The sequence below is a fragment of the Staurois parvus genome, unplaced genomic scaffold (genome assembly GCF_062004578.1).
Source record: "Staurois parvus isolate SC_StPar_1 unplaced genomic scaffold, SC_StPar_1.0 ptg000243l, whole genome shotgun sequence".
Classification (NCBI taxonomy): Eukaryota; Metazoa; Chordata; class Amphibia; order Anura; family Ranidae; genus Staurois; species Staurois parvus.
In genome coordinates, this window is record NW_028318039.1 from 3649821 (window position 1) to 3662585 (window position 12765).

General features: G+C 39.5%; 1 protein-coding gene across 18 annotated transcripts in view; it reads right to left on the bottom strand.

The window, feature by feature from the left end:
• MYCBP2 (MYC binding protein 2) overlaps positions 1 to 12765 on the bottom strand; it is a 304426-nt gene that overhangs the window by 129396 nt on the left and 162265 nt on the right. For all 18 annotated transcript variants that reach the window (XM_089680411.1, XM_089680398.1, XM_089680410.1 and 15 more), the window contains 8 exons: positions 12384 to 12575; positions 11079 to 11285; positions 10065 to 10196; positions 8563 to 8741; positions 5870 to 6012; positions 5460 to 5560; positions 2645 to 2860; positions 577 to 799 (listed from right to left, as the gene is read on the bottom strand). In XM_089680411.1, the coding sequence (XP_089536537.1) occupies positions 577 to 799; positions 2645 to 2860; positions 5460 to 5560; positions 5870 to 6012; positions 8563 to 8741; positions 10065 to 10196; positions 11079 to 11285; positions 12384 to 12575 (1393 nt within the window). The remainder of the gene's footprint in view (positions 1 to 576; positions 800 to 2644; positions 2861 to 5459; positions 5561 to 5869; positions 6013 to 8562; positions 8742 to 10064; positions 10197 to 11078; positions 11286 to 12383; positions 12576 to 12765) is intronic.

Genomic DNA, 12765 nt, shown 5'->3' on the forward strand with positions numbered 1-12765 from the left:
TTATCTCAAAGCACACAGAACTTACTTCCATGTCCTACCTAGGGAACCCCCAAAAATGGCCATACATGGTGATGCTTTTAGTTCATGGCAACATAAGATCAGCTCATTTTCTGGGATATAATGCCAAATTCAAAAAAATTTTTTTTTTTTTTAAACTAAGGTTTCTCCCCACTGAACATTTAATATAAAAGAAAGCACCCTTTAACAATATTTCTTTCCTCCTACTCCTCTTGCAAGCACAGCTCGCATACAGTTACTCACCTAGAAAAAGACTAGTCTAGAATAAAGGAACGCAAGTAGGTTTTAAAAAGGGAGTCGTATCAACTTGGTGTACCAGAACAATGTGAAATGACACTAGACATCTCAACAATTTAAATCAGCAACTGCAGGGCCCTCAATCTCCTCATGTTTTGCATTGTATTGGTATTGTTCTGTCACATGTTCTGTCCCCCTTTGTAATGTACAGCGCTGAGCGAACTATTGGCGCTTTATAAATACTGTATAATAATAATAATAACAACTGTGGTCTATGGCTATACTTGTCAAAACCATTAAAGCAGCATCAAGAATTGTTACCTGGTAATATTAAGACAGCTGTTGGCCACCCAGAGGAGCCAGAAAATTTCTTGAGCTCAACCCAGGAGTTAAGGCTTTCATGAATAGGAAACTTTGGTCCAAAACCTGAGATATGTGCATTCCGACCTGGGATCAACAGGCGCAAAACATCTTCTGGCTGAGCGGTGCCACACTGAGGGTCAAATTCCACAGATATCCACCTCACACATTCAGGGAAAGATACCTTAAAAGCAGACAAAAAAAAGGTCTTGATGTAATATAAACAAACCCCGGTTCACAAATATGCAAATTGGATGAGTTTTGTACAGCATCCGACGTGAACCAAAAGGATTTTTTATGAAGCTGGTTCACATATGTGAGGGCTGCAATGCGATTTTAAAATTAGTCCGGTCCGATTTTCAGCCCACCATAGGTGCAATTTCCAATGTCACACTCTAATTCACACCTGAATCCCGCTTGAACCGCTGCACAAATTCGCACCAGACAGGGCTTGAAAACGTGCTGCAAACCAGCCCTGCAAATATGTGAACACAGGCTTACACAAGAACAGGAGCTTGTTTAGCAACATTGTTTTAGCCCTGGTACACACCAATGTGACCCCAAAGTCGTGCAATTTTAAGTCCAACTTTGCTGTGCGACTTGTTGCCACCGCAGTGTGACTTCAAATAATACACCCAATGCAAGCTGCAACGAAGTCGCACAAAAGTAGTGCAGGACCCTTTTTGGAGTCATTGTGACTTCAGTCACAGCGATTAAAACGAGGCCATTGAAAGACATGGGACGCGTCTTGTCGTGTGAAGTTGCAGGTCGCATTGGTGTGAACCAGGGCTTACTCTGTAAATCATTTCAAATTTCTGGCCAATTAGATTGATAAAGTATTAACCTCTTGTTGCCCAAGCCAATTCTGACACTTTTCACAAGTAAAATAAATTTTTTTAAACTAGATAATTACATTGAACTCCGAAACCATATATATTTTCTAAAAGCAAATGGCCTGCAGAATAAAATGGTGAGTGATGCATTTTGTGTGCCACACAATATTCTCACAGCAATTTATCAAACGCAAATTTTCAGAACAAAATACACTTTAATGAATTTTAGTGCACACAAAATATAATCACCCATTTTTTGGTAAAATATAAAGAATGATGTTACACTGAGTAAATAGATACCCAACATGTAAAGAGTTAGAATTGTGCACATAAGTGGAATGGTGACAAACTACAATATCTAAAAATCTCCATAGGCGATGCTTTCTAAGCCTTTACAGGTTGACAGTTCAGAGTTAAACAAAATGTCTAGTACTAGAATTACTGCACTTGCTCTGACATTCGCGGCAATACTTTACATGTGTGGTGTGATCACTATTTACATATGCATGCAGGAACTAGGTGTTCGCATCTGTGCATGAGCAAAGGAGCACTTTCAATTTTAAAAACTTTTTTTTTTAAATCAACTTTGCTATCACAAGGGGTAAAGCTCACTAGTTATAGCATAGGATTTGACAGGTAGTCTTTACTAAAGAGATTGGGGGTCTATTAGAGGAGAGGATCTCTCCTCTGGCCTCAAAAGCATCTGATCAAACAGTTCGGTTTGATCAGATGCTTTACAAGCCTCTTAGCTACTTATAGCTTTGGTTAACAAACCAAAAAAGGAAGTGGCAAAATCCTTGTCGCTTTTGGTTTCATTCACCACAGAAGAAAATCAGGGAATGCAAGTTTCCCCAGCTCTATGGTAAGCTGACCCAACCAACTACACATGCCCAGTCCTCCTTGATCAGGCAGCTGTATAGCCACTCGGATCATTTTTACATAAAAGAGCATCTCTGGCTCTAAAAAACAAATACAGGATCATGGCTGCAGCTATGACCCTGGCAGAACCACTGAAACCATTTAGTAGAAACCAGAGGACATGCAAGTATGTCCATTTGCTGGAAATGGTCAATAAAAACATAAATTTTAAATTTAAAATTTTAACTGTAAAGAGTGTAACAAAATAGGAAGAGACCCCTTTAGAAAGGACATGCATTTAGCTTTAGCAATGATGTATAAAGCAAGCAAACATATACCTTATATTGCATCACACTGGCTGCTTTATACGGGTGCTCACTTTCCACCACAGCATAGTGACTGGAGGTAGTACACGCAGAGAGCTGCTCAGGTTGATTGCCAGTTGTGCTGTCTGTTGATTGGTTTGGATTAAAGAGAGGTGGGGCATATTTTTGGTTCAAAATGGCAACTGATGGGAGTAACTGCTGCACAAGACCAAAAACTTCAACAGCAGCCTGTGAAAAGAAAAAAAAAAAAAAATGTAAACATGTCAATAAATTGTTAAGTATCACAATAAATCACAGCTACAAAATACTAATTTACACTTTTCAGACAGTTGCATGCTTCTAAACCTGTAGCAACAGTTTGGGGAAGGGTTTTTTCTGTTCTAGCATGATACAAAATTCAAGGTCCAAAAAGACTAGTTTAGCGTGAAAGAATAAGAGTGACCTTCAAAAATTGCTGACCACAACTCTACTGAACATCTTTGGGTTTTACTGGAACACCACATGTGAGCCAGGTCTTCTCATTCAAATGCAGTCGCTAAGTCTAAATAACATTTTGGCTGAATGGGAAAAAATTCCCAGACATGCATGGGGTAATGAGATGTTAAAGCCTAAGTTTAGTAAAAGAAAAAACAAACACAAAAAACAATGGACATTACTTACTATCCGCGTAATTTGTCCCTTGTGCTGTCATCTCCTGGTTTAGTAGAAATCCTCACCCTCCTCTGACCACCCCCCTCCCCCCCACCCCTGCAGCCTTAATCTTCCGGGATGGTGGAGTTAAATGGAGCTGAGACAGGCAATCATGAGTGTCTAACTATTCCCACCCATCCTCTCCATTCACACAGGTTCCATTATAGATGCGTCTATAAATGAAAAAATTATGTACAAAAGGACGACAGGCAGATGACTGAAAGGCCTGCCTTCTAAACCACAGACCGTAAGACAAGGGACACACCATAGTGATAATGAGTAAAGTTCCTTGTACTAATTTTTTCATACTAAAAGGAGGCTTTAAACAAGCTAATAAAAAAAGGTGTAAAGATCATGTTTCCACCAACCTTTGGTAAAATGTACCTACTACACATGCTATTTTGATTTACATGTTGTCTGAGATGTCTACACCCACATACAATTCAAAATTTCAGACAACCACTACAGGTTTTTTTTGTGGGATTCGCTCAACCAAAAGGCATAGCAACCAATAACTGCTTGCCTTAGTAGAACACAGAGAGAAGACTAGTTGATTATAAATAAAAAGGTAGACACTTGGCGCCCGGGGATTTGGGGGGGTGTAAACAAAACAAAACAAAAAAAAAACCAAAACTTTCTAGCAATACACCAAACTAAGCATGTGCAGCTTGCCCCCACAGCTCTGTTCTATCAGCAGATGGATTGGGGACAGTAGGAGAGGATCAGAGAAGACCAGGTGATACAGTTTTTTTTTTTACAAAATGCAGAGGATAAACCCCTTAGGTTTCACAGCGAGTATAAAAAGTATGTTTTAATGCATATACAGACTGATTTTACTGTTGTGGGTTTAGTAATACTATAATCGCAGCAGGAAGATGACATGCAGCTCCCACAATAGAAACAACCTGAAGAGTGCCAGGCATGATGGTGGGGAACATGCCCCATCAAGATAGTCTTTTCCCCCCTCAGTGGGAGTACTGCAGGCCTGGACCCGTAATGAACTCTGTGGCTCACTCATCCAGTACACCAGGTGTCTTGAAGAGCACCCACAGCAGAACCCAGTGCCTTAAAGTTGCATCACCACACCTTCAGCATGGCAGGGTACAGATGCAGTCTCCAAGACTATGCTGAGGATAAGGTGATCTGGAAAACTGGATGAATACATTCTGGTTCTGCAGTAAATGAAAGTCTTTATTAAAGAAGGGGGTTGCTGCCGGCGCTCCTGGCTCCTCCCTTTCAAGCAGTGCCCTCAGGGAAAACCGCTCACCCCGGGGGCACTGCAGCATGCTTGCCCCCAAGCCGCTGCTCTGTGTGTCCACATAGACACAAGAGCTGCAGCTCGCCCCACCTCCGGTCTCCCACTGGCTTACTGGTTGTGAGTGACAGCAGTGGGAGCCAATGGGCTTTAGCTGCTGTCTCAGCCAATGAGGAAGACTCCACAAAGAGCAGAGGCTGTCAAGAACGTTGCTAGATCGGAGGGGGCTCAGGTAAGGATTGGGGGGGCCCGCTGTACACAGGTTTTTTACCTTCATGCATAGGATACATGAAGGTAAAAAACCTTGAGCCTTTAGAACCACTTTAAAGAGTCTAGAAGAAAAAAAAAAAAATCTGGGATAGGAGAGGGAGAGGTTTTATTTGGCTAACAGCTTAGTTTTCCTAGTGTCCAATCTCCTGTAGGCAGCAAAAATAACCCATTTTGTCTCAGAATGAACTCTGTGTCGTCTAACAAAACGATAAAAAGGTAAAAAAAAAAAAAATGAACAAAATTCTTTAAAAAGGTAAATTGTTAATTGAAGATTTTATTTTTATCAATAAAACTGGCATGACATTTAAAAGGGGAACTGAGGATAGAAATAAGAGCGGTCATAGCCAACTATGCTTTAAAGGTGTGGGAATCTCTACCTAGAGGAATTATTGACTTAAAAAAATAAAAAAACGAAGGCATGCCACCAACTAAATCTGAAAAGCGTGTACTGCCTTCTGCATCCTTGTTACTCCACAAGTATGTTACATGAAAGGGGGGAATAAGGAACACTGTTCTGCATAAACACATAGAACCTACATTTAATTATGTATGCATAGAATAATGTTTTCAGTTTGATTTTAACTTTTTTTTTTGTACAAGACTTGTTCTTACCTTTGGGATAGCAGCTGCTACTGGTCCAATGTAAGCTATTAACAGGGGAAGCAGCATAGAAAATAGGCTGGAAGAACTAAGCAGTTCTGGAATGTCATCAGCTATAAAGAAAAAACATTACATTTAATACAACTTTATTTAAAAAAAGACTGGATAAAAATCACTCATAGGGAAAAAAGGAATGTGACCACAACTTTTATAGTGATGTCTGACGTTATCTAACCAAGCCAGATGACCCACACATTTGTAGATCAGAATCTCTGAATAAGGAAATATACTACTCTGCTAATCTGTATTTCAGCAATGTTAGACATACAGTGTGTGGTAGAGAAGTCAAAATGCTTATAATATCATAGCTGCGTTAAGCATTTACAAACACAAATCACTCTAGATTTAATTGAAATTCTCACCATCAACAGCAAGCGCTCTGTGTAGCAGGTCTTTAGCAGCTCTGGTTACAGCATTGATCACTGAGAGGGCCCGGCTGCAGTTTTTATCCTCTTCATTGGCTTTACTCAAAAGTTGTGACTGAAGGTCTCCATCATATTCACTCCTACAAAAGAAAAAACAAATGCAGCATACCTCAAAAAAATGTTTTCATGGGAGAAAAAAAAAAAAAAAAAAAAAAAAAAAAAAACTGTGCCCAACTGCAGCCAGGTTAGAGATTTCTTTAACTTTATTTTTTTAATTAATTGCCAAGTCAGTCAGGTACCCATCAAATAGAATAAAATCTCCTAAAACGTGACAAAGCATAAAAATGTAGGATTTTTAGTTTACCTGTAAAATCTTTTCTTTGAGTACATCACGGGACACAAAGGACTTCATAACTACTTAGGTTATGCTGCCACCTTCTGGTAAAGGAACACTAGCATGTCTCCGCCCAGCTTTGTAGCAAGCAATGAGGGACAAAAAAGGGGAGGGATTACTGGGAACTGTAATACAATTAAGAAAGATTTATGGTCCACCTGTAAAAATCCTTTTCTTGTATTGCCCATCAAAGGATGCAGAGGTGTTCATATTCATGACTATTTGGGATGTCCCAAAACACTGAACAGATGGAGGAGTGGACAACACAGCAACAAGGCCAAAACTCAATAACAGAACCATACTACAAAACCACCTCCAAGACCCTTCACCATAAACAGGCACTTATAGAGTCAACTACCTGGTAGAGCATAGCAGAAAGTGTGAAGGGAAGATGAGGTAGCAGTCTTACAAACTTGCACAGAAGTATGATGCCCTTAATACCATAGGCCTGGACAATAAGCTGATGAATCCACCTAGAAATAGTGAATCAAGGAGGCATCCTGACCCTTTCAAGGACCCGGAGGTAGGACAGAGACTCAAGACTGTCAGAATGAAGCTGCAGACTTCAGATAAAATTCAAACAGAACAAACATCCAAAGAGTGAAGCACCTTCTCCTTGGAATGCTTAGAATTAGGAAAAAGATGGCAGTACAATGTCTTGATTAAGGTGGAATAAAGAAACCACCTTGGGTAGAGAAGAAAACAAAAAGAAAAGAAAAAAAAAAAAAAATAGGGGAGGACCGAGGCCTCAATACTACCTAATCCTGGTGAAGAACCAGGAGTTGAAGGAGCCAACTCTGAAACCATGCAAGTTGAAGCAACCAAAGACAACCTTATGCACAAATGAAAAGGTAATCTCACAGAGATGCTCAAATAAGTCTGCAAACAGACCAGATCAAATTAAAGCAGAACTAAAAGGCAATTTTTTATTTCAAATTTTGGATAGAGCAATGGAGAGTTATAACCCGTCAAATTTTGTTTGGTCATTTGTGTTCTATTAGGGAGACTCACTTCCTGATTTGGCTATGAAATAAGTGAAAGGGAGGAAATCCCTCCAAAAATCAGCAATTCCGTCGCAAGAACTAGTGCCCCATTGAAAGATTTCACCTCTATTAATGTTCTGGGGACAACTCAAGATTTGGAATTTCTTTAGTTATACTTCAAAGGTTCCATGGAGGTAGAGCAGCCTACACAGGCAGAACAATCCACGTATCACCCTGGATAAAACTTTTTACCATGGAATATGTTATGGGTCTCTCTGAAACAAAATAGCCAGGGTCAGGATCTGCCCCTTAATGGCACTTAAAGCCATAAAAGACTTCTGATTACTTTCTCATACTTTACTGCTGCAGAACAGACCATTGCAAGCTCATGGAGAAAGCTGAATATCTCATTTGAAGTGATAAATATCTTCGTGCATGACATACAAGAAAACAGCAGTCACACTGGTTAATTAAGATGCCCACATTCCTGAAAAATTGGAACCTGTAAAGTACCCTGCCAGTGAGGTCACTTGGTACACAGTACCCAGAAGATCAGTGCCCACAGGATCCAGTGCTTACCATCAACATTACAGGCCATCTCCCCTTAGCCTACAGACAAGGGGGGATTGTAGATTGATCATGGTACAATTCCCCCCTTGGCCTACAGACCAAAGTGACCAATCCAGATGAAACCCATCTCTGCCCAGGGGTGTTTACAATGGGCCAATTCAGGTCAGTGTCCATTCACCTGAAATGGCATAATCCTAGTCAATAGGAAGTCCTTTATGTCATGTGATGTACAATTAGGAAGGATAACATGCAACACTTACCCAGTGAATTAAAAACCTGAAACCATAACCATGTTAGTGATTTACCTGCCAAAGGATTTGCATTTCTGTAGACATTCCGAAGATTTCCACCTATTTGCCAGGCTGGTGGACCCAACATTTTTTGTGCTGCAGTTAATATATAGTCTGGCCACTTTCCAACCCCCCCAACCTTTCAACAAACACTGAAGGGGCAAAGAAACCAAAAACCCCACACTGGTGAGGCCATGTCCCTTGTGCTCACAAGGAACATGCTGTCATGAAGAGACATGTGCATGCAGGATACCCAACTGCCTGAGTGCTGCCTCTTCCTCTCCCATAAACAATGTTGCAACACAGGACTACAGAAAGCTGAAATTCCACAATTACCCCTAAGTTTATTTTTAACTATTGTTTAACCACATTCATTTTATGTGCCTGGAGTTCAGCTTTAATATAGGGCACAAGAACACATACAGATACGTATCTTTACACGGCAAAACAAACCTGTAGTATAATACTTGAGGGATTTGTCCTCTGGTTTGATTTGTACCATTACTGCTTAAACTGCAGGAGCTGAAAGTAAAGGTCACACCATCAGGGCACTGAACAGTTGTCATTCCACCATCCCCATTAGCTGTGCGACTTCCATAATTTCTCAAACGCACTGCATACTTTGTGTTCTCCTGAAAAACACAACAAAGATGCAGACTGTAGTCTCATGAAAATCTGTTCATTATGATTGTGATTTTGGGGTACTCTTCACACAAATTAAGAATAAGTACATTAGTGTTTTTCTATCATAATATGCACCCCTAAATACAGGAGTTTACTATGTATAGCCTACTGTGTGACTATTTAGCTTCAAATGTGTGCAAAGTTTGTACAGTACTTCTCTGTAATACAAGCATTTTTTCAATGTTTTGTCCCTTTAAAACACAATTCAAGTACAGAAAAATAACTCGTTTATACCTAAACACTCCAATTTTTTTTTTTTTTTTAAATTGGTTATAAAACGTATTAAAAAAAACATCCAATTTCTTCATAAATGTAGGTCAAAATGTTTTCTGCTAGGTTGTCGGTATATAAAAAAAAAAAAAAAAAAATTCCCAATAAGTGTATATTAGTTTGTGTGAAAGTTATAGTGTTGAGAAACTATATATACTGGAATTTATGCAGCTATAGACACTATACCTGTAATGGTGATGATCAATGACTGATTGATCAATGACTGAGCAATCTGGCGCCAACAGACCCTCTCTGGGAGGTGCACTAACTGATCACTGAATCAATGACACTGGCTGGCAAAAAGGAGTTATCAGGGAAAGATGAAGGGGTCAACTGTGTGCCTAACAAATGTAATGTGTGCTGCTTTTACGCAGATCTGGCTGTTTTTTTTTTCTCCCTGCTTTCCAGATAGCTCAGAGTTTTGTGAGTTTGTAAACAAAGAACTCTGTGCTGTGACAGGACACAGCCGATCAGCAGGTTTCAGCCAAAATCATTGGCTGAAACCTGCTAACTCATGCTGTGTCCACTCACAACATGGGTCAGCAGAGTGCACACGCACGCGTGCCTGAAAACCTGTAAGCAAGCAGCAACATACATGTACGTTACCTAGCCAGCAGCTGCCATCCGCTCGCAGGAAATGAGCTGTGAGCGGGTGGCAAGAGGTTAAAAAAAAAAAAAAACACACCTCCACCTAAGAACTGTACTTGAATCATGTCCAACAGATCACCCCATGTATCACCTCCCCCTTCCTTTAGATTGTAAGCTCTACGAGCAGGGACCTCCTATTCCTTCTGTACTGAAATGTAATTGTACTGTCTCCCTTATATTGTAAAGCGCTGCGCAAAACTGTTGGCGCTATAAAAATCCTGTATAATAATAACAATGCACACACTTAAAATGCAATAGCTCTAGTGTGTTGAGTCAGTAAATAACAGTGAAAGCTGGATAGTATTTTAATAAACTATTAATATGTTTTTACCATACTATTAATATGCTTTTACCTTCAGAGGAACAGCTTTGTCCAGCCTAATTTCAGCAATATCACTTGGTGAATCATCAGTTGTGTAAGTGCCTTTGACAAGCTCCAATGAAGTCCACCTATGAGAGTGTCCTGCATCAGCAGAATGGTCACTCTAAACAGAATTGAGAGGTGGAAAGTTAGAATAAAAAACATTTACATACCTGCATGCAAAATAAAATGTTTGTATTTCTTCTCATTTCCAATGTTGAAAGAAGGCGCTTACTTCATGCCACAAAACCCAAGTGTTCTATTAAACTATTGCTGTAAAATCAGTATCCTTAATATAAAAGCCAAGTTAGAGTTTTGTTTTCATATTTCCACTTTCCCTTGAGGGTAATTGTCTCAAGTAAGTTTGCCACAGAGGTAGAGATTTTTCCTCCCCTTTCCTCTTCCGCTCAACTGGACAAGTAGATTATACAAAAATGAGTGTGCAATTCCCTAATCAGTCTTCCTTCTGCAAAACACTATAGTGCCAAGTGCCTGCTCTCCTATCCATATCCACATCCCCTCCCTTACCTTCCACACCCTCGGACTGCCCTACTCCTGACCAATGTACACCTGCACAGATCAATTCACTCCTGGCCAATATACCCCTACAAAAACTTTGCTCCCTCTGCAGACTGTGGCTGCAAGCTCAAGGCAAGTATCTGGGAAGGGCCAATAGTGTTCACTTGATCATTTCCTGATACTGGCACTTGATTCTCAGTGGGCATGCCAGCTGATTGAAAGTATGCAGCCACCCAAAATGTCAGCTGCTTGCTCATAAAAAGGGAGGAAGTCTGCAAACTTAGCACAAGGCTTTCTGTTGTAGAATGTTAATAAATAGATTCACAAAAGGGGTCAAGCACACAGCTAAAACAAGATGGGAAAAAAAAAAAAAAAAAAAAAACACACAACAGCTTTTATTTGATTATGATGTTCATACGGTTTCTAAAGCAAGGAGATATACAAGGAATAAAAAAGACATTGTTTAAGCCATTTTATTTAAACATACATCATCTACCAGGACCTCCAGCTCATACTCGTGGATTCCACCTCCACCATAGACACAGAATCCGACAACAACTACCCCAAGTTTGTCAACCGAGAAGCAGATTGCATCGGGAGATCCATTTCCAGTGTTCCAACTTCTACCTTGGCTCGTTTTAGTGAAACGGTTAGGACTGGACTTCACCGAATGCAGAGAATTTAAGCCATCAACCTAATATTAAGAAAAAGATACTACGCATAAATATATCCCACACAAAAAGTATCATATACATACAAACACACACACGTCTACCTCGGTTTACGAATTTAATGCGTTCTCCGGGACATTTCGAATTGCGACAAATTCGTAAACCGAAACACGGTTTCTCATAGGAATGCATTGAAAACCAATTAATCTGTTCTGGAGGTCAGAAAAAAAAAAAATTGCCATCACTATAGGTCAGTGCCAGTTTTTAAATGTAATTACCGGCTCTTTTTTTTCTTCACTATAGCTCAGAGAATCAGCTGTCACTTTCCCCCCAGCAAAAAGAAAGAAAGTTTCCTTTTAGTTTATTTCCCCGAGTTAAAAGAAACAATGTTTCCTTTTAGTTTGTTTCCGAGATAAAAAAACAAAGTATCTTTTAGCTCCGGGGAAAGTGACGGCTAATTCTGTAAGCTATAGTGAAGAAAAAAAAAGCCGGTAATTGCAATAAAAAAAAAAAAAAAAAAACACACAACAGCACCGACATACACTTCGTATTGCAAATTCATAAACCGAGGCATTATTTTCATTCGTAAACCGAAAATTACGTTAACAGAGGCGTTCGGAAACAGAGGTACACCTGTATATGCATATATGCACACACACACAGGATATACTGTAATTAATTGAGCATATAATTCTAACTGTACGGTGCAATCGGACAATCTATGGGTTTAACTGGTGAAAAACAACCAATTTCTCAGTCTATGTGTAGGATATGGAATTCAACAGCCATTGATAGCAAATACACCATTGTAAGCCTTGCCTACATATTTAGAAAGACATCCCTTAGTGGTAGTTGGTATAAAAGGGGACAGGGGTTTAACATTAAGCCACCTAAACTTTTGCTTTCTGCAGATAAACAAGTAATAAAAACACAGCTGTCATGGTGTGTTTTAGAGATACAACAGTATTACGCGAATATAGAAAAATCACCACAGTTGCACTGGCACTTCTAAAATAAATTGTTCAACAAAAATCATTTTTAAAATCTTTTATATACATACAGGCTTTTATGCGGATTATATGTAATTTTTAAAAGTATTCACTAATAAATAGCAACTGTACCTCTGATCCAAGAGCAGATGCTGTCAGTTCACTGACAATACTGGCCAGGAGACCACATGTGTTTGATACCAGGTGTGAAGAAAAGAGTTCATGTTCCCTGCGTAAGCTGTTCCTTACAGGCAGCACAACAATGACCAACATCTTCTCCAGAACTTCCCGGAAGCTGGTCATTCCAGAAACATTCTCCTCGCTCTAAAATTAAAAAAAAAAAAAAAATAATACACCACCACTTCCTATGAGCAACTATGGATTAAGAAATTATTCAGCCAGTCATGAAGCATGTCATAATGAGATAGGAATATACGTTCATAAACAGAAAATACATCTACATTTTAGGCATATTGGTTTACTGGTCCTGGGGATTTTTCTATTTCTAAAAAAA